Raw genomic sequence first — 22,267 nt, forward strand, 5'->3', positions numbered from 1 at the left:
AAAGTAATCTCAGCGGGTAGGGGCCTGACTTAAGAGCTTCGGTAATACTAGGACAGTCACTTCAGTGCTGTGTGCTACTTTCACTTCTCTGCACGATAAGGATAATACACATCTCAAGGGCACACACGGTGATTTGCTTCACATTTGTAAAGCACGCTGCAATAGTTACTCCTTTTCTGCACTCCCCTAGGAGAGAAACACATGGCTGGATAGCGCGTGTAAGGGGAATACTATTACAAATCCCCTAACATGAAAATATGAATGGAAGTGGGCCTAGCACTGACTTCACAAGAGCTCACTTTGAGGAGTACAAGAGCCTTCTCCTTTGCATTTCCCCATCATCAAGAGCAACCTTCCTGTATTATTAGTATGACACCACCGCTAGCAGAGTGCCTCACCCTCCCAGATTGAACTAACCTCATTATCTCAATACTGATTTATACCTGCCTCTGGAGATTTCCATTACTTGCATCTGAAGAAGTGAGGTTCTTAGCCACGACAGCTTATGCTCCCAATACTTCTGTTAGCCTTAAAGGTGCCACAGGACCCTCTGTTAGTTAATAAGCTGTTACACAAAACAGACTACTGTTGTAGAGGGTAGAAAAAATCAAGTTACCTTGCAAACATTGCAAAATGTAAATTACCCAACCGTGATAGATGCCTAATGAGATGATCAAATAAATAATAAAAACTTTAATTACACAAAGAGATATTACAGTGCAACAGTGAAACCTGTTAAACATACACAATACATTCACCCAGCATCATATTTTAGAACAGGCACTGAGTCGTATCATTCTGTACTCCCACTGCGACAGACGTAAGCAGTCAGATTCCAACATCATGGCTTTCAAACTCATTCGAAGATTGTATTGTGTTGGGACCCCACTTTATTCCAGCACATCAGTTCCTCTAATACAATGGAAGCCCTACAATGTTCCATTCCCAGATTTCTTCTTGCAGATTGGCATGTAGGTATGGGAAAGTTCAGATCACACCACCAAATATAATAAAAATTAAGATTGGGCCTGAGAGAGTGGCAAAATTTCAAAATACTCAGTTATCTAGGGGGGTTTGCACTTGGGATAAAGACATGCATGGATTTCATCAGGAAACAATTATACCCACTCATCAGTGTACTGATAGGATGATCATCTACTGTACATAAAAACCAGCAGCATATCAGAAAGGGTGGGGACATCAAGAATAAATTGACAATATGGTAACAGATGAGCGAAATTCAATGGAAATACTGTACTACCACAAGTTGTCACAGCAGAGATTAACATAGTCACTCCACAGCTGATAAATGCCCTTGAGCAGAAAAACCAATCCAAATGAATATAACCACAAAGGGTTTGAAATGCTTTATCTGCCAGAAAAGATACACGTTTTAGCCACTACAGGCTGATATATACTATCATTCTGTTGTGACATCCCCAGTGGAAACCCCTGCCTGATTCAGATCTTAAGGACTAATTAGATATACTGAGACTTGATGGTTTAATGAAAGTGATCAATTACATCTGAACTCCGTGGAGAAGAGGAATAATCCAAACTGGGCACAAAACAGCTGACTGGAGATGCCAGGTTCGTGCAGAAAAATAGAAGGAAAACAGATTGCCTACATTTTTTCTGCAGGACAAAACTGCATCACTTGTAAAAGTTAAATCCAGACTAGCTGAACTGCACATCAGTCTGAAGGGACACTTAACTTGCTATCTAGTCAGTTTCAGAAGGGATTGCGGTTTCACGTACCACATGTCTCAGTCTATGTTTTTCCAGAATGTTTAACCTTGCACGATATATTTAAATTTGACACTTTGCATATAATCATTTTCACTGTTCAACTACCATCACTTTCTCGGTTAGTGATAATCTCTCCTGTTGCTCTGTGAAAGCAATGTTTTTAAAAAATAGGAAAGTGTTGTGAAAGCACAAAAATTGGCAGGGGGACCCCACAGGCAAATGTAGAACCCGAGGGTCTGTCTACACTGGCACGTCATCGGCCAAACTTTTGTCGTCCGGGGTGTTAAAAAAAACACCCCGCTGAACGACAAAAGTTTTACCGATGAAAAGTGCCGGTGTGAACAGCGCTTTGTCGGCAGGAAAGCTCCCCCCTGCCAACAAAGAGCAGCTACACTGCGTGCCTTTTAGCGGTATGGCTCTCAGGCACAGCCTTGTAGGGTAGCCACAGCCTATTTTCAATTCTTTTTCAGTTGACTAGGTTTCAAGTTGAAGGCATCTCTAAGGTTTCTTAAATTTGACAGTGCTCCTTAGATACATAAGATCATTAAGATTGTTCCCCCCCCACCCCCAATACCCTCTCTCTTGTTAGAAATTGTCAGATACTGATGTTTAAAAAAAGAAAAAAAAAGGGATCCTCATTCAACCAATGTCCCATTTCCTTCTACAGATCAAGACATGGATTCTATGCAAGTGAACATTCCAAATTGAACCATCAAGTCTCGAAAGACAGGATTATAACCTTCACTGCAGAGGCTGCTATTATGGAATGAGCAGATTTCAAACACAAATATCTTTCAACAAGAACAAAAAAAAACAAAAAACAAAAATCAGAGAGCTGTTTGTTGAATATGCTGCTTTGAGCTGGTTTGTCATACTGGCTCAAGTGTGAAGTGGGTCATTTGAGGAACCCAGCTCTTTTCAGTTGCAGAAGCACTTAGTGGCATTACCAGCCTCTGTTTTATTTTTTAAAAATTGTATTGTGCTACATTTAATCCTTTGTGGCCAAATTCTGCCCTCAAATCCAGAGACTTCAGTGACAGCCACTTGTATGGGCTTCAGAGAGGAGATTCTGGCCTTTTGGTCAGTGCTTTTCAACTCGTTCAGGATCAGTGTCTGGCAGCTAAAGCACAGTGTCTGCTCTGCGTGAGGGGATATATTCCAGGTCATTCAATTCAGTTAATAAAACAAAGATAGTTAAAAAGAGTAACATGACTCCAGAGTATTTGAAATTGTTTCCCACTAGAAACCATAAGTTATCTGCCTGAGTTAAGAAACCCTTCCGTTTTCAAATGAAAGAGGACTAATTTATCATGGGATACAATTTCAGTTTACTTACAGTCTTGAAGTCCACAGTAGGACTATAATCCTTTGCTATATTTGACGCCTCACCTGCATATCATTTATGATGTTTCATATGTACATTATATATAACACACAAAGCAGCGTGTCCTCCTGCAGCATGCCCAGGAACAGAACTCACAATTCCAGGTAAGTTGAACAAAACTTTCTCCACATTTACTGGTTTAGGACCCACATTTTTTTTCCTGCAAGTTCATGTGGTTCGATTCTTAATGCGGATATTCTCCTCTTGCCCCATCTTTCTTTTTAAGGGAACTGGCTTTTGTATCGTATTACGGATTATAGTGTTTTGAAGAAGGGAGTTCTATACACCGTGCATTCATACACATAGCTCAGAGGAGAGCAGAGTCAGGGTAAGATGTTGGATGTACCAGCTGGCCTTCTTGCCTGTCTAGTTCCTGATATGGTACCCATCACCATGGTGTGTTAGCACCTCGTGCATGTCATGGTTATCCTCGTAACACCCCATGTGAAGAGTACTATTTTCTCCACGTTATAGAAGGGGAACTGGAACACTGTGGCCAATGTCACACAGCGAGTCTGTACCTCTATTCTGTGCCCCAGGGCTGGCTGGGCTCACTCTATCCGCAGAGTAAACCAGGAGCTCCTTAAGTCTGTGCACATCTGGGGCTCAGGGGAAGCCCATGCCCTACTGAGAGCTAGAAGACTGGTGAACAGCTGAACAAGAGGTGGACAGCTGCAGTACAACAGGATCGGCACCAAGAACTCCTCATGAAGGTAGTCAGATGGATGAAAACAGGCAGCCAAGAATCAATCTGTGATATGCGAATCAGTTATTTGGAAGTAGTGGGTTATCTACTCGATCTCACTGAGTCCCCACAACCTCAGTAACTAGCTAGGAAAAGCAAGACCTGGGAGCCAGATTCTGCTCTCGATCCCAGGATGCACGTCTGGGGTAACGTGACTAAGAACAGAATCGGACCCACTGAGTACGGGCTCGTGCTGCACAACTTGATTCGGAGCCTTAGTTTGGTAAGAGACAATCCATAGTTTGGAATAAGCTTTTCTCTACAGCAAACGTGGATTAAAACCCCCTTCCTCTCCCCCAGACACAGGATTTTGATCTATTTTGTAGTAATGAACCGTTACTCAGTAGTTGATGCACTCACACCTATCAGGTGTCGATGGAAAGGCAGAAGCGATTTTCCTTCTTGCATCCTATGTCAATTAAAGCACGTTCAGCTCCTACTCCTTAGTCACATTCAGTTCAATTTGCTCCTGAAGACAGGGAAGTTGAGCATTTCCATCACTCTCTGGATTTGTTTGTGCCTAAAGAAATTAAGGGTGGGAAGCAGCAGACATTTCCACTGGATGTAGAATGTTTACACTCACATTTGCCAAGGGCACAGAGTTAACCAGTCAGTCCCTCAATAGATGTCCTCCCCTCCCTCTCCCACCCTGAAAAAAACAAAACAAAACACACAAAAAAGGATGATTAAAACCTGGATTAGGAGCCATAATTGCCATTAGCCTAAAGAAACAAACAGCTCAAATGTTACTCAACAATTGTGAGCATCAGAACACCAGCTCTGACACTTGGAAGGTGTGTGAGGAAGTGAAATAGTTTCCAAGAATATACAAAAATTATGTACAGATCTATTCAGAAAGTGGTAAGCAAGGTCTTAAAAACTGATCCAGGTATTTGTTACTCTCTTCCCTCATTTTTTAAAAATAAAAAAAGAATGTTTGAGAAAAGTTTTACTATGTACATATATATATATTATATATTTTTCCACCTCTCACGGTACCCCTGCAATTAACAGACTTTCCACCAGGAGGCCCTGCCAGAGTTTGTACATTTCCCCCCATATGGAAATTTGGCAAAATTAAAAGATTAAAATTCATTTCAAGAATAAACTTTTTTTTTTTTTTTTGCTTAAACCGATAGTCTTTAATTTAAGAGAGATCAGGAAATTGTTAGGTTTCACTCACACACCTGGTCGGCCTTGAATGAATTGTTAGTCAAAAGCTTTGCCATACGTTTGTTTTTCCCCCTAAACCGATAGCAGCAGAATGTTGTGTTGCAACAGACCTGGGGAGGTGACTGCAGCTGCTCTTGATTCTGTCCTCTGCTGTGAAGCCACACAGTCCTGTAATTGAGGGAGACCAAGGAGAACCCCAGCTGTCTCTCTTTCGCTGAGCTTTTAACCACGGTCTGAATCCATAGGGTTTATAAGCCGCTCTCTCACTCGCTGTTTGCTACCAATGTCTAGAGTCCACAAGCTCTGGGCGGAGGCTCAGCTTCTTCAACGTTTCATACCCCACCACTATGACGATGGTGGAAGGGGTGGCCGATATGATACGGGCGGAGAGGCCTTTAGTGAGGCCCCATGGGCCTTCCTCTGCCATTAGTTGCTTGAAAGTGAGAATGATGGAGCTCTTGCCTTCCACCTGCAAAGCCAAGAGTGAAACCGTTAAGAGAGGCAATTGCTCAGAGAGGCAGCTCGGGCAATGGCAGATAAAACAACTGCATCTGTGGTTGCCTAAGGGGTTGTTCTGCAATAAGATGGGAAGATATTGCACTCTGTCGAGCTCCTGCAAGAGGTATACCATTGAATTGCCTTCTGGTTTTAATTTGAAGGGGAACCATAGAAACTAGAGCACCAGATCAGACTCGAAGTCCCTCTAAATCCGGTGTCCAGTGGCCAGAACCAGCTACTCCTGAGAAAGAGGCAAGAAACCCCAAAGACGACTGTAATTGGGACTCCGCAAACCTGCGATCAGACCCTGCCTCAGTTTCCCCACTCCCGGGTAAGCTAGAGGCCAGTTCCTCAGCCAGCATGTCAGTGAAGCTCCCACCCGTGTCAGTATTTCGTTCCCTTTTCCAAATAATCCATTTCTTCAAAGACAAACACAGTTCATCATCACACAGGTAACTCAGGGATTGCCACATGAACCCTCCTAAGACCTATGCCTCAGAGGGCTTCTTCTGCTGCTGCCTACCCAGTGGGATCCTGAGTCACGTCTTGCACCTAGCTAGTGTGGCAAGCCGCCTTCCAGGTCCTTTCCCTAGCCCAGGGTTTCCCGTAGGAGCCTCTCTGCAGCACTCCCAACTAACTGAGGTGCTTGGATTGTTGTCTCACCACCTGAGTCACATGTGCAGCTAAACCCAATTCCCTTAAAGGACCAGCCCACCCGGTGACAAGGCAATTACGCAACCACCTGCCCACCATGGAATTTAACCACTTGCATTATTTTATGTTTGCTCCATCCCCCTGTGTGTTTACATTAGAGACCCCACAAGCCTGGAGTTTGTCGTGGGACAGAATTTCACTTCCTGCTGGGTGCTGCCCACATCCCCAGAGGTGGCCGCCTTTCAGCAGTGCTACATGGATATCATTTGGGGAGGAACGTGTGCAATGCAGGTGTAAGTTACTGGCTCCTTCTGCTCACTGCCTCCCAGCAGCTCTTTACATACTGATGCTGTTACAGTCCGGAGAGCGGAGATCAGGAGAAATGTCAAGGAAAAACAAAAGAGGAGCTGGGTATTTTTGTGCTCATCAGGTCAGGAAATAAACCAAATAAAATACACCGGAGAAGCAGGGTGGTATAATTAAATTTAAACTCTGCCAGGGTACTAGCATGAATTCCACGACCATTGTGGAGAGGGATCTTTCCCCTGAGAACAGTGCTACAGATTCCCCTAGAAGTCAGTCCATAGCAAGATTACATGAAATGTACACAGTATCATTTCTCTGATCATACCAGTCCGGGAACCCTGTGACCAACAACAGTCTCACAACGTGGCTGTGGCTAGCAAGGTTCTGACTCCACTCTGGACAAGCCTTTAATGACACTAGAACAGGAGAAAAACAAAGGGGTATTCTCCCCATTTTACAGACAGGGAGAGTGAGGCACAGGAGTTTTTAAGACCCACTATGCAACAATCCATCGGAGCACCTAGAAATAAACGCTAGAAGCCATTGAGAAAAGAGACAAAGTGACTTGCTCACAGCTGCACAGATCAGTGGCAGAGCTGGGACAGAACTTATGCTTTGTGACTCCCAGTCCTGTTCTCTAGACTACATTACCTTTAGGCCGAGCTCTTACCTGCACGCGAGCCCTGATGACGTCCATGGGGTTGGTCAGAGTGGAAGCCGTTGCAGCTGCGAGTGGCCCAGATATAGCTTGGAGGAGGAGGTGTGGACAGTCTTTAGGTGTCAGGAAAGAGAGCTGTTCTGGGAACGGGAGGGAGAGTAAAGTTACAGACACATGTGTATATATGTATCTACTCAGCTGTTCCGTACCTCCTTCCAGCCAGAACTCCCAGCATTCACCCATACCAACTTCATGGGGTAGGATCCGTGTTTTGCGGACGGGAAAACTTGTTACATACATATACACCGCTCACATGCCTCATAATGTTTCTAGGACTAGCTTGTTTGCTGTAATATAAAGACACTGCACGTTATCTGCAAAGATTCATATTAAATAGCCTACGGAGCAGTCAGTTTAAGTCTCCAGAAGGGTAGTACCTAGTGAATTGTAACACTGCTTCTTGCAACATCCCTCCAAGTAGAGAACAACGCGTTCTCTAAAGCGCTTTCCACACCGTGGGGGCCATAGCTTTCTTCATTCTGGTTTTACATTTTAGTATATTAAGTAACATCATGTGTAGTTTTTAAAAACACACACGCTTCTTCAGGAAAGAGGTTTGGTTATCATAGGATCATAGCAATGTAGGGCTAGAAGAGACCATGAGAGGTCATCAAGTCCAGTCCCCTGCTCTGAGACAGGCACATGTAAACCTAGACCATCCCTGACAGGTATTTATCCAACCTCTTCTTAAAAACCTCTAATGATGGAGATTCCACAACCTCCCTTGGAAGTCCATTCCAGAGCTTAACTGCACTTATAGTTAGGAAGTTTTTCCTAATAGCTAACCTAAATCTCCCTTGCTACAGATTTTGCCCATTACTTCTTGTCCTGCCCTCCAGTGGACATGGACAACAATTGATCACCATCCTCTTTATAACAGCCTTTAACATTTTTGAACAGATCCCCCCATTCAGTTTTCTTTTCTCAAGACTAAAAATACCCAGTTTTTTAACCTTTCCTTGTAAGTCAGGTTTTCTAAATCTTTTTTTTATCATTTTTGTTGCCCTCCTTTGGACTCTCTCCAATTTGTCCAAATCTTTCCTAAAGCGTGGTGCCCAGAATTGGACACAGGACTCCAGCTGAGGCCTCAACAGTGCTGAGTAGAGTGGGCCAATTCCCTCCCGTCGTTGACATATGACACGCCTGCTAATATACCCCAGAAAGGTATTAGCCTTTTATGCAACTGCATCACCCTGTTGACTCATATTCAGTTTGTGATCCACTCTAACCCCGAGATCTTTTTCAGCAGTACTGCCATCTGGCCAGTTATTCCCCATTCCCTGTTTGCTGTACAGGTTAGGGTGACCAGATGTTCCTATTTTATAGGGACAGTCCCAATACTTGTGCCTTTTTCTTCTATAGGCGCCTATTACCCCCCACTCCCGTCCCGATTTTTCACACTTGCTGTCTGGTCACCCTGGTACAGGTTCATATTTTAAGATGTGCTTGTGTCTGCTTAGAAAACAAGGAGAGAGCTCTAGAGACTATTTTTGCTGCAAACCCCAAACCCTGGATCATTTCTACTGGTGTACTTTGTGCCTCAGGGCAGGTCACATGACTGTATTGACAGATCAAGACCAGTATAAACTAGAAGCACCAGGAGCTGGAGGAAAGGCATTTTGAGCCTGAGTCCTGGAGGTCTCACCACCTTTCTGGGAAAGCTGACCCAATAACAGAAGTTAAGATGATTCTTTAAAAATAAATATTCAGTTACAAATGATCAGGCTTCGGAAGGAGAGAATGGAGCTTATCTGAACTGTGTACAGTCAAGTGGTCCAAGACCCACGTACCAAGGCAATTCTCTGCAGCGCTAATAGGATCTGCCAACTCTGAGGAGGGAGCTGGACACCTGGGGTGCCTGTATTTTTAATGGTGGCAAACGCTGAGAATCAGTGAACTGCACTGTCCTGCAATCTGTTACAGCCAACTTAATTCAATCATCACTGCCAACAAATCCCCCTTGTGGAATGATACACACACACACCAAACAGCTAGTGGGAGACAACGATATCACCTGGGCTAGCAACTTTACAGTTTGCTTACAGCCCGAGTATCACCTGTATTGTACAAATTAGCTGAGTTCGGAGGCATTCTGCACAAGAACAATGATCTCCTGAAAGGTACAGCTTTGTTTCGTAACACAGTGGTTCTCAACCAGGGGGACACGTACCCTTGAGAGTATGCAGAGGTCTTCTAGGGGGTACATCAACTCATCTAGATATTTGCCTCGTTTTACAACAGGCTACAGAAAAAGCGCTAGCGAAGTCAGTGCAAACTAACATTTCATACGACTTTATACTGCTCTATATACTACACACTGAAATGTAAGCACAATAGTTATATTCCAACTGATTTATTTTATAAGAATATGGTAAACAGGAGAAAGTCAGCAATTTGTCAGTAACAGTGAGCTGTGACATTTCTGTGTTTTTATGTCTGTTTTGTAAGCAGGTCGTTTTTAAGCAAGGTGAAATTTGGAGGTACGCAAGACAAATCAGACTCCTGAAAGGGGGAGAGTCGTCTGGATAGGTTGAGAGCCACTGATGTAATATTAGGTTTAAAACCTATTGAACACAAGCACATCTTGTTTAGATGCCCAACCGCACCTGAACTTGCTTGTAGCTCTATTTCCTGGTTCTGCTAAGGGATTTCATACCCTAGAAGTCTTTTGGAAGCCTAAAGGGACCCAGGTTCCACACTTGAGAAAGCACAAGTCACACGTATGCAGCAGTTTTAATTTTCAAGACATTGCGTGAACATCAGCTCTTCCACACTCCTGTGGGGAAGGCAAGTCTGATCCACAAGTAACTGATGGGGAAGTCCAGGCAGATGTGCCAAGTGACTTGCCCAAGGCCACACACAGCGTAGAAGAGCTGGGATTAATACTCACATTCTTGGCTCCCAGTCCTGCGTTTAGACCAGTGGTTCTCAACCTCTCTCTTTCTGAGGCCCCCCCAACATGCTATACAAACGCCATGGCCCACTTGTGCCACAACAACTGTTTTTCTGCATATCCGGTATATTAAAAGCCAGGGTCAGTATTATGGGGTAGCAAGCAGGACAACTGCTCAGGGCCCCACGGGGCCCCGTGAAGGTAAGTTGCTCAGGCTTCGGCTTCAGCCCCGGGCGGCAGGGCTCGGGCTTCAGCTTTCTGTCCTGGGCCCCAGCAACTCTAACGCAGGGCCTGTTCTCTGATTTATTTTGGCGGACCCCCTGAAACCTGCTCACAGCCCCCCAGGGGGCCCAGACCCCTGGTTGAGAACCACTGGGTTAGACCACGCCACTCCCTTGCCAGAGCTGAGATCTATCAATGCTTCACTCTCCACTGATTAAAGAATGGGATACAAGCCACCTGATCCAAGAGATGATGGCTACTCAATGCTCCAGGGGACAGTCATGCCTCCCCTGACCCGCTCTCTGCCAATGTGCCTTGTGCAGAAAACGCCTTTCCAGCCCCTAGTCAGTTCAAATGCATGAGTGTGAATCACTCTGATCTCATTCACAGAGATAACAGCCTTGCTCTGAGACGTTTGGGAATATTTATGTAAAAACAATTCCCAAGCAAGGAGAAGGGGTGGACTGACCCTAGGAAAGCTACCCTCCTATGCTGCCCCCAGACAATCGCTGCAGCTTGCCTCCTATCAGAGTCGCACTGTGCAGTGCGCACGTGCCACGGGGTGGTGGTGAATCACGCCAGCGGCCGCGACACTATTTCCTGTGTTCGTCAGACCTCAACAGCAGTGAATGAGATACACTTTTTAATGTGGGTGTGCTTACAAAATTAGCCGACTGAATTCTGAATTAGTAATTTCATAATTACATGCAATACTCCTGGGGGAATTCGGCGCCACTGCGCAATGCAGAATTTTGCAGAACTTAACATTGTGCGTGTAGAATTTCCTTTGCCCCACAGAAATGGGCCGCAGTACGGCTAGCTGCCACTGGGCCCGGCAGACCTCAGCTCACACATAGAAGACACTGCTGGGGGGAGGGAGAGGGAGCTAGAGGGTTCCTGGCAGCTGCAGTTCCCAGCATGCCCTGAGGGAAGGAGAGAGCGCCGCGCAGGAAACTCCATGCAAGCCTGGGACCAAGCATCAGGCTTTCCCTCTGGGTCCCTGGGCTGGGGGGGGAGGGGGGGAAGAGAGGAGCAGGTGTCTAGGCTTGGGGGGCCACGGCTGAGCTCGGGGGGGGGGGGGAGTGCGGGTATCTGGGCAAGAGGGGGCCCCGTGGCTGGGCTGTGGGGGGGAAGAGAGGAGCAGGTGTCTAGGCTTGGGGGGCCACGGCTGAGCTCGGGGGGGGGGGGGGGGGGAGTGCGGGTATCTGGGCAAGAGGGGGCCCCGTGGCTGGGCTGTGGGGGGAAGGGAATGAGTGCAGGTAGCTGGACAAAGGGGGGGGTCCTGCAGCTGGGCTCAGGGGTGCAGGTATCTGGGCCAGGGGGCCCCCAGGGCTGGGCTGTGGGGGGGGAGGGGGTTCGGGTGTATTGGCTGGGGGGGGCCCCCACAGCTGGGGAGAGGTTGTGGGTGTCTGGCCCCCCAGCTGGGCTCGGGGGGGGGGGGGTGGAGAGCGGGGGGAGGAAGAGGACAGAGAAACAGGAACTGGGTTGTCTTTAACTCTATTCCTGGGAGAATTTGTGTGTGTCTCTGTATTGTTACAGACATACTTGCAGACCGGTATTTTGAAATCAATTATCAAAATAACTGAAACTGGTGTGATTATGAAGTGTTATTTTGACAAATAAAATTTGCGGAATTTTGCAGAATTTAAAATATCGTGTGCAGAATTTTTAGTGTTTTGGCGCAGAACGTCCCCAGGAGTAATGTTAAAAAAAAAAATTTGGATTACTGAAAATCAGGGAGCGTCGACATCTCGGCACTCAGACCCCAAAGTGCCAAGTAGGTGCCCAAGCCAAGTCATGGCGGAAGCTTCCGTGTTTCACCTACCTGCATAGAAGTGGTAGAAAGGCCACCAAACCGCACTGTTGGGAATATAGGTGAGCAGAGAGGCCACGTAGCCCCTGTAGAAGCCTCTCAGTCCGTCCGCGTTGAAGATCTGTACAAGGATGTCCTTGGTCTGGCCGAAGACCACGTTACGTTTGCAGTCTTGGTACCGCACTTTGAACCTGCCCATGCTCTCCCCCTCACGCTGCATCATGAGGTGCTGGGAAACGACATCTATGGGCACTGTGATGCTCTGCGCCACCAGGGAGGCTGAGCCGCCAGCCACCAGCGACTTGACGACGTTGCTGTTGTTGTACTTGGAGACGTACTTGCGGGTGAGCTCGTAGGTGGTCACGTAGCACTGGCCTGAAATCAGGGTGAAGGTGTTGACCAAGAAGCCCCGGTACAGCCCAGCTGCCCCTTCCGCCCGTAATATCTTCACAAAGGCGTCGAAGGTCCCATTGTAGAGGCTCTTGCCCTTCTGGACCTGCAGCCGTGTTCGGATGAGCGTGAAGGGGTAAACGCTCACCCGGATCATCATGGTCATGCAGACACCAAACACATAGAACTTCTTCTTGTCCAGATGCTCCCACTCGATGATCGGGATGTTGCGTTTGTCCTCCATAATTCCCTGGAATGCAGGGGAAGAAAAATTAGTGACCATCAGATACTCCCCTCCACCTTCCAAAGGAGCAGACTAAGGGACTTTTTGGATTAAGCCTCCTTTCTCCGTTGGGCCCTGCAGTAACCTTCCTGCTAGCCAAGGGCTGGACTAAGCACGCTTAAGAAACAGTCATTATTATAAACAATGATGTTGGTGGGGCCTGAGTGAAACAAGTGGCCTAGCCTCTTGGGCAACCAGCACCCAAGCTCTGATTGCCTGGGGGGCAGTGATGGGTAAATCTGAAGATCCCACAGTCTGCTAGCAGTCGACGAGAAGGCAAGATGTTGCCATTACCAGATGAACACAAATAACCAGAAGGTGGCTATAGGAACTTTGTACATGAGGACCCACCTGGCTTATTCAAGCCTCTTGAGCATAGACGTACCTAGGTGGTCACTCAACAGGATTTGCCATGAGGCCCCATCAGGGTGTTGCTGAGTTTACCAGCAGTTATCCCTTGACCCAGTTAAGAGGTACACAATTGATTTCCCTCACCTGCCATTTTCTGAGATTAACCACTCTAGCATACTACCAGCAGAAAGTGGATCAGCTGCCCACATCATGCTAGTCTCCAGTGGGGTGGATAAAAATGTATTTAAAAATGTTTTTTTGTTCTTTTAAATGTAAATTAAATACAGGTTTATTTTTTAAAAATAAATGTGAAATAATGACAATCTATTAAAATAACACTTTAAATACAAAAAATATTAAGTACTACATATTTGCTGACAAGTTTTAAGGGAAATCAAACCATTGAACTGGTGCAAGTCACTGGCTAAGCACCTGGAACCAGAGTCTGATGTGCCAAACCAGTTTTAGACATATTCAGAAGATGCAGAGAAAATATTTTCTTCACTTCAGTTTTTTCAACTAGTTCAGTTCAATGACTAGTTCAAAGTTAAGAAACCAATTGGGAGTCTCCTCTTCCAATCTATGAATAAAAACTAGGTGTGAGAGGACAAAATCTACTAGTTCTTGAAGGACAGTGACCAGAAATTATCAGTTCAATTCATTGGCCTCAGAGAATACTTCCTTTGTTTAATAAATCAGGGCAAGTCTACACTACAAAATTAAATGGACCCAAGTTAGGTTGGTGGCATGTCAGCCCTGCGCTTACATCCTTTGTTGCTGCCTTTGACAGCCTGAACTGCATTGGACACTGCACCAACCTAACTATCTCGACCTAAGTATTATGCCTCTCACGAGGTGGAGTTATAAAGTTGGTGTAGTGGGCAACTTACAACAGCAGGACCAACCTTGTGGCGTCATTGACGCTTACAGAGTTAGAACAACATCAGCTGCCCTACGTTGACCTAACTCTGTAGTATAGACCAGGCCTCAGTTAATTTCAAAGGCAATACATGTTTTAATAAACTTTTTTTCCTTATGTACCCAGTGCACTTGGGGTAGTTTGATTTAATAAAAAAAAGTTTAATGCTGTTCTTGTGCATTTTTAATTCAATTTGAATTTCCAAAAAGAGCTTAACTCATAAGTAAAAAAACTAATCTAGCAAGAAATGCATCATTCACCATTTTCTAACGTAATAAAAATGTAAAAATTAAGACTCTCAACAAGGGTACTATAGAACTGCTTAAATAATCGTGCATAGATATGGTGTATCCTTCTGATTAGCAAAAAAGCACCACCACATATAGTGCAAAGGCCACGTTTAACTGCAAATCAGTATGTTTTAATGATTACCAACCAATGAAAATCAATCTTTATTTAGGAAAATACAAATGGAAAACGTGACTTAAAACAAGGTTTCCTAGTTGATTTAAATGACGATTAAAATCCACCCTGCTCTCCAGAATAAGGGAGAACCTCCCTTCATGTATCTTGACTTTAGTTTCCTTTGGAGTGGCATGGGTATGATCCAACTATTCCAGCTCTGCTAGGACATACTGAAATCTTAGGTATGTGACCACACCCCTCTGTGCCTCAGTTTCCCCCTCTGTAAAATAATGCTTACTGACCTTTGTGAGATGCTTTGAGATCTATGGATGAAGAATTAAATATTACCTCTTATTGAACATGCAGAGCAGGAAAATTGCTTGGCAAACAGGGCAGCTTCTCCCCTGTCATTCTGAGTTCACTGGTGCTGCTGGACTTCAGGATCCTACCCTTCAGGTCCTAGGCTGTCTACAAAAGTAAACGGTGATATGTTCTGAAATCTCTGATTCATCGCCTGAATCACAGCTGTTTTTTTCCAGGCTCCTCTAATTTTTGCCTCCCCCTCACTGATTGGAAATGCAAGTCAAGGGGTAAAGTGAAGAATAAGGATTAAAGGGAGGAGGAAGTGAGACCACAGATGTAAACAAGCACAGAATTATGCAGCGCCTCTAAGGGGAAGGCAAAGAGCCGGAAAAGAAAATTAGCAAAGATCACGGTTCAAGGAGCCCCCAGCCAAGGAGTGCAGGTTGTACTTTGATGAACTTCGTTCATTCTAGCCATAATCACTTTCGTTACTAGATAATCTTCTCTGGTGCAATAATCCTGAAATACCCGTTATGCCTCCAGCTACGGCTGCACTCGCAGGGTCAGGGATCAGAACGGAATTTCAGTACAACACAATGACTCCTTGGGGCCACATGGACATTTATGCCACAGAGCACTGTGGTCTCCAGCAGCAGGATGCAGTAAGAGGCTACTCACAATTCAGTTTCCCCCTTCAACCCAGCCGACCCTATTTAACCAAGGTCTCTCTCCTCGCCTAACAACCCACCATCTGGTTGCTGCTGAATTGCCCACCGTGCCATAAGCCAATGAGTGCCAACCTTTGTTGGGATGTTTCTCTCTGGGATAAGATTCTGAGCTATTGGTACCACCTCCCATTGAACTGTTGTTTTCTCACCTGCTGCAAAGTTTGAGCGGATGGTCTGGAGCAGGCCTAGCTCCTTGCAGAGTCAGGCACACACGAAGGAACAGGAGAAAGGCAGCAGGGGCACTCCAGGACAAAGCCCAGAGGCACTTTGCTGAGCTAAGATGGGAATGCTAGAGCACAAGTCTGGGTGGTTGGGAACCACTCCACTGTCAGCAGCCTCCCCCGATGATAAACTCTTTGCCCTCCCATACGTGAGGCAGTACTGGGTGTGAGTGCAAGGGGGGAATGTATTACAGGAAAGGATTCTAGCCTTTATGCACTTGAGATCATTCAAAACCACTGGCTGTAGGTTTCCATTTCCTGCGGAGATGCGAAGAACAGTGATGGCGCCCCTCCACGCCAGTGACCTGAACTGATCTGGGCGTTTCATAAACCAAAGGAAAGCTCATGATCTGCGTAAGAGATAAGAAGAGCGGCCAATAGGTCCCCCAGATTTCTCACTAGAAAGTCTGTTTACTATCTCAAGTAAAGCCAAGGAAGGCAGCAGGTTGTACTTTGCTGGTTCCCTTAGTCAGTTTCCGACTATCAGCAGAAACAGAGGTATTTGATTTTCATACAATTCCCGTAAACTGAAAACAACCCCCTTAAAATCAGTGCTGAAGAGGTGGAAAGGTACAATGCCCAGGCAGCAGCCCTCAGTGGCAAGCGCTCCCGAAATGCATATAAATGAGAGACTTGACAGAGAGTCATGGCAGCTCACGGGCTTCTGTGATGACACCCCTCTCACGTGACACTATCTCTGCCCCGCGCCCTTGTAGCTACAGGCTCTAAAGCATCATACTAAAGTTAGCCGCATAGCAGTGGCTTGCAAGAGAGCTCTCTGAAGTTGAGGACGCTCATATTTCACTCTGAAGAGGTGGCTGGTGGTAGGCCTGACCCATGAAAAGTGTGTTTAGATACATTCATAAACTCTACAGGAAAAAACCCCCATGAGCGTAATAGCTTGGATTTCTATAGCACCTGACCTATCATCTCAGGATCTCAGACAGGATTCTTCACACACCCAGGTATAGACCAGTATCGTTAGCTCCATTTTACAGACATGGAATCGAAAGTACATAGGTGAGGGGATTTGCTCCAAGGTCCCATACTTAATCAGTGGCAGAGGAAGGAACAGAGCTCCGGCTTCGTGAACAACTCCCCTCTTCTGTCTCTAACCACTCAGGCTGGGCCAATGGAAGGCCAATTTTGCCAGTAAGGCTTTCTAGTATGCTTCCCTCCTCTGGCAAAGTATGCCCCAACCCACCACAGACTTCACAGATCTCAATCTGGGAACTCCCCACCAGACAGTGTGTGTCACTAAACATTACCCCCCCCCCCAAAAGCCAAAATAAAGTTATAATATCCAACTGGAGCCAGATTATTGTTAAACTGAACATTTCCCATTCCAGATCAAAGACTCTTCCCCGGGTTCAGTGTAGAAAAGTTATATCTGTCAGAGAACATCCTGATTATGTAACACAAAGGCCAGAGCCATTCAGCTTTAGCCACAACTTGCTTCAAAGGACTTGTCTACACTTGAAAGTTATTTCAGATGAAGGTAGGTAAAGAGCAACAGCTCCCTGTGTGGACACACTTATTATAGCAGAGTGCCTTTTCCCAGTTTTGTTTAATCCACTTTGAAAGCAATAGCTATTCTGGTCAATTTCCCTGTGTAGACAACCCCTAATCATACAGATCAAGACAGAAGTGATAATACCAGTGACTGCAGGAACCCTATGTTTGCAACCTACCAGGAAACCCAAAGACAGTGTTTAGGTGTTACGTTATTATGAAGGGCTTGATTCTCAGGTACGCTAAGGCCTCTTTACACAGCTCTGGCAGTGAAAGGGAGCTGTAAGGTTTAACTGTAATTCATGCCTATTTTAAAGCCATTTTACACTGTCAGAGTGATAAAAAGAGGCCTTATTGTAAACAAGAATAAGGCCTCAAATTTCAGGCTCCATCAATAAAGGTCAAGTAACCAAGACTATGAGAGAAATGTGCTTGATAAAACAATTTACATATTTGCTTATTCCCTTAGAAGGAAATAAAGGATTTTAGGGTGATGAAATCCCTTCAAAAGTCCTTTAAATTTAAAAGAAAAGAAAAAAAGTTTGCTTACTATCCGCTAGCAAAACGTTTACAGAACATCAGCAAACATTTTTATAGGCTTATTGCAACTTCTACTCATGCTCAGACTGGACAGTGAGGTTGAAAATACCACATGGTATTTGCAAAACAACAATCTGAATGAAAATAAAAGGTATCCTATTTTACCTGGTACAAAAATAAAACCACGACTCACTGCTACCGCCAACTGAAAGACAAATGAATATAAGCAAGCTAAGGGCTTGTCTACATATAAAAGTTGTACCACTTTAACTACACCAGTATAGCTAAAGCAGCATAACCCTCTGTAGCGTGGGGAGATAGATACAGATATATAAAAGTGATTAAACTGGTATAGCTATTCCCATACAAGAAGGGGAATAAGCTAAATCATTATATGGCACCTTTGTACCAGAATAACTGTGCCCACACTCCAGTATAACTATTTCAACATAAAAATCACACCCCCTAACTAAACAGTTACACCGGTGGAACTTTCAAGGGTAGTCCAGGCCTTCAACCCAGTCTGCTCCGCTGCTCAAGTTACTTTAGAAGTAACGCAGCGAGGTGAAAAATCATATTGACTTTACCTGTGTTATTAGTATCACCATTGATTATTAAATCAATGGAACTAGGTGAGGTCTAGTTTACTTCTCAGAGTATGCTGATTGCGGACAATGACACACTGGTCACTTTCACGTCTAGTCAGTTTCATTTGTTTGGCTCTCAAGCTGTTGCAAGAGCTGCAATGTTTGGCTTGTAAGGCCTTCCCTCCAGGGACAGGAGTTTTACAAGTTCAAGGAAACATTTGCATTGGTTTTAGGTTCTATACTGTGTTGATTTTATTACTGAGGCCATCAGCTCCTCGGGGGAAGAGACTGTACTTTCCTCTATGTCTTGTTCATAACCACGTTCATTTGGAATCAAAATCTAACCGACAATGTTGCTTTAACCCCATCGTTTGCAAGTGATGGAAACAGGGCTATGGCAGTGGATTAATCGCTAAAGGAGGTGTGAGCGGGAGAGGAGTGCCTGGCATGACTAGGAATGTTTTGATTAAATATACTGGGCAAACTCCTTGCCCCACTGAAATCAATGGGAGTTTTGCCTTTGACTTCAGTGGGGCCAGGATTTCACTTCTTATGCTTCCAGAATTTAAACCTAAGGCCTTGGTCAACACAATGATCTCATTAGAAGACTTACTTCCACCCTCAGGCACTCCCTTCCCATCTTTTAAACACCACCCTCCCCACACAAAACAAAAGATAAAAAAAAACTGCCAAATTCGCCAGTCCCTGTCTAAGACCCACACATTAAAAAAAAAACCCAACAACTCACCAATCACTCCTTCCCCCCCACCAAATAGCATGCAGCCAGTATGAAATTTCCAGACCACACTCTTCATTCTGCTTGTATCTTTTATACCTTTCTTCTGCCCTTTGTTTTGACTATTTAGATTGTAAGCTCTTGGGGGCAGGAGCTGTCTACCACACATATTTTACAGAGCCTAGCACAAGAGGGCTCCAGTCTCCGGTGGCCTCTAGCCACTACCATAATGAATGACTCCCCCACTTTGGGGGTAAGGACATGGAGACCATTTGTTAACTTGCTCTCCTCTAGCCCAAAAGTCCATGGAACTTGGGCAGCCAGAAGTCTAAAACTACCCATAAATAGGTCTATATTTATACAGAGAGCTGCGTGACTCCTCACTGAGAACAGAAGGAAACTATTTTCTTGAAGTTGTACCTGGTGGTTAAGGCAAATGATTAGGAAGGAGGACTCCTAGGTTCCGGTTTCTGGCTCTGCCACTGCCTGGGTGTGTGATCTTGGGCAAGTCATTTCCCCCTTCTGTGCCTCAGTTTCCCCAGCTCTAAAATGGGGGCACTACCTATCTACCAAGGGTATGTGGAGAGTTAAAGTGGTATGAAAACCTCAGCTGAAAAATGAAGAAGTGCAGAATATTTCTCTGGGGGAAATCTAAACCAAGTCCATATAATTTTCTAAGAGGCTTGACGGATGTCTTCGGATAATCCCAGTCCTTCAGAAAATTCACTTTGCCCGGTAGGCTCACGCGTAGTTGCCGCAAAATTTGTGCATAACAAGGCTTTGGTAGCCTGTGTCAAAGGAGGCCAAGCAATGATTGGAACTAGAGCCCAACCTAGTCTCAAACAAACACAATTTGTACCCCTTTAACACAGCCTGGCCAATCTGTGTTATAAACTTTTTGCTGCAACGGTGTTTCAACGTGATTCTTTGGCCAATGAAGACAGGGCCTTTGTTTGCTCCAAACTAGGAGAGAGAGATCTCCCAGTCAGCATACTAATGCCTTAGCCTGGAGTCCTGGGTGGGCTGAGAAACTGCCTCTCCAAGATCTATGTTGCCTCTGGACTCTCTCTAAACACAGGAGGTCAAACATTCCCAAAAGCAAGGCCACAGAGTCTCCTGATTTTAATTCTTATCTCTGTACTAAACCAGAGCTGGGCTGGTTAGGTGGCTCGGCATTACTAATTTTTAATAAACACTTCACACTTTTATACCATTTTTATCCAAGGATTAAAAAAAATACATCTTTTACAAACATAAGGCCTCACAGTGCCGCGAAGCATGATCCTCATTTTACACAGAGTGAAGCTGAGTCATGGAGAGGTTAAGACCAATACTTTCAAACACATCCACTGATTTCAGTTGCTTCAATTTTGGGGCACCCAAATTTGGACATTCCGTGGCTGGTTTTCAGATGAGGCAAGCACCCACAACTCAGGTTCAGAGCTGACTGGGGTGACCTGCTGGCTGTCTGGAAAGATCCAAAGCTGCTCTTAAAATCATAGAAGATCAGGGTTGGAAGGGACCTCAGGAGGTATCTAGTCCAACCCCCTGCTCAAAGCAGGACCAATCCCCAACTAAATCCCCAAATGGCCCCCTCAAGGATTGAACTCACAACCCTGGGTCTAGCAGGCTAATGCTCAAACCACTGAGCTATCCCTCCCCTTCTGATCTACTGTACAGATCATGAACTTTCCCTTGTTTTATGGAATGTGCAGATCAGTTCAGGTCACTGGAAAGGGCTACTCCTTGGAGTGGAGGGGCAGGCGCTGCACAATTCTTGTTCCCAGCACCTTTGAAAACAAAGCTATAGGTATTTAATTCGGGGCACCCAAAAATGGACACATGCAGAAGTCAGTGGACATTTGAAAGTTTTGGCAGAAGTGACTTGAGCAGAGGACAGGACTCATATTCCCAGCTTCTCAAACAACACCCCTTTTTGACTCCACCATCATTTCACATTACTGCCTAGCCTGCAGCCTTATCCCCAGCACCCCAAGCTGAGTGCTGCACCTCAAGCCCCCGCCTCCCCCCCACCAGGCCTTGCCACCTCAACTGCCTCTCTTCCTATGACCTCCCCCAAGTTGTGTCCTGCCTCATCCTCCCTTCAAACTGTCCCCAGCCTGTTCCCCTCCAGTGTTCTCCCTATTTGCCCTCCCACAAGGCCCCCCTCCATCCTTCCTTCAAAACGTCCCGCCCCCATATCTTCCCCAGATACACTCAAATGCCCTTCTCCCTGGACCCTCCCCCAGCTCAACATCCCCCAACTGCCCCTCCCCAGCCTCTGTCCCACCTTGCTCCCACCCCATCCCAGAGCCTCCCACTGCACCCCCAGCGCCTCAACTGTCTCACCCTGCCCCCCAATTATCCACCATCCCGCCCCTGCCCCCCAATTATCCCCCCATCCCGCCCCTACCCCCCAATTATCCCTCAACTGCCCCCATCCCTCCCAAATGCCTCTCCAGCCCCCCAATTACCCCCCCCAACAGCCCCCCATCTCACCCCTGCCCCCCAATTATCCCCCCAACAGCCCCCCATCCCGCCCCTGCCCCCCAATTATCCTCCCCAACTGCCCCCATCCCGCCCCTGCCCCCCAATTATCCCCCAACTGCCCCATCCCTCCCAAATGCCTCTCCAGCCCCCCAATTCGCCCCTGCCCCCCAATTATCCCCCAACTGCCCCCCATCCCACCCTGCCAACTGCCTCTCCACCCCCTCAATTATCCGCCCCTGCCCCCCAACTGCCTCTCCCCGTCGCACCCCCCAAAGCCCGCCCTGTCCCAAAGGCCGCCCCGCCCCGCCTAGCCCCTCATACGCCGCACCCCGCAGGGCGAGCCCGGTCGCAGGGCCCCCGCCCTATAACTAAGCCCCGCTCCCAGCGCGGCCGCCCTCACTCACCTCGAGCGGGCCCCTGCTCCGCCCCCATGGCGCCCCCGAGACCCGGGCCAGCAGCAGCCCCGCCCCGGCCGGAAGTCCGCGGAGGGAGGCGCGGCTCGCGTAACCGTCCGCTCGGCCAATGACCTGCTCGCTCCCCCCCCCCGCGCCATCTTAGGTGAGGGCAGAAGCCTCGCCCGTCCCGGTTCCCCTCGCGTGATTCTTGGCCTTAACAAAGATGGCGGCCGCCCTCCCCTGCCCCAGTCA

General features: G+C 46.4%; 1 protein-coding gene across 4 annotated transcripts; it reads right to left on the reverse strand.

Annotated features, from left to right (window-relative positions):
* Positions 1 to 678: 678 nt before the first annotated feature.
* SLC25A44 (solute carrier family 25 member 44) lies at positions 679 to 22,178 on the reverse strand. Of its 4 annotated transcripts, none has more exons than XM_065573680.1 (6): positions 22,025 to 22,124; positions 17,717 to 17,780; positions 14,852 to 14,971; positions 12,168 to 12,795; positions 7,180 to 7,307; positions 679 to 5,520 (listed from the first exon to the last, which is right to left on the reverse strand). In XM_065573680.1, exons 4-6 carry the CDS (start codon positions 12,787 to 12,789, stop codon positions 5,329 to 5,331), a joined length of 942 nt encoding a protein of 313 aa, XP_065429752.1. In that variant the 5' UTR covers positions 12,790 to 12,795; positions 14,852 to 14,971; positions 17,717 to 17,780; positions 22,025 to 22,124; the 3' UTR covers positions 679 to 5,328. The 4 variants fall into 4 exon arrangements, with proteins under 4 accessions (XP_065429752.1, XP_065429753.1, XP_005280762.1 ...); XM_065573681.1 differs by lacking the exon at positions 22,025 to 22,124 and adding an exon at positions 17,973 to 21,130; XM_005280705.5 differs by lacking the exon at positions 17,717 to 17,780 and having other exon boundaries at positions 22,025 to 22,178.
* Between the last annotated feature and the right edge of the window lie 89 nt (positions 22,179 to 22,267).

Source organism: Chrysemys picta, chromosome 20 (genome assembly GCF_011386835.1).
Source record: "Chrysemys picta bellii isolate R12L10 chromosome 20, ASM1138683v2, whole genome shotgun sequence".
Classification (NCBI taxonomy): Eukaryota; Metazoa; Chordata; order Testudines; family Emydidae; genus Chrysemys; species Chrysemys picta.

Excerpts from the sequence above, each read along its gene's own strand:
- SLC25A44 (XM_005280705.5), bottom strand. The coding sequence starts at position 12,789 with ATGGAGGACAAACGCAACATCCCGATCATCGAGTGGGAGCATCTGGAC. Across the intron at positions 7,308-12,167 it reads TTTCTACCACTTCTATGCAG|AACAGCTCTCTTTCCTGACA; the intron begins GTAGGTGAAACA and ends TCCCGTTCCCAG. Across the intron at positions 5,521-7,179 it reads TCATCAGGGCTCGCGTGCAG|GTGGAAGGCAAGAGCTCCAT; the intron begins GTAAGAGCTCGG and ends TTGGCTTTGCAG.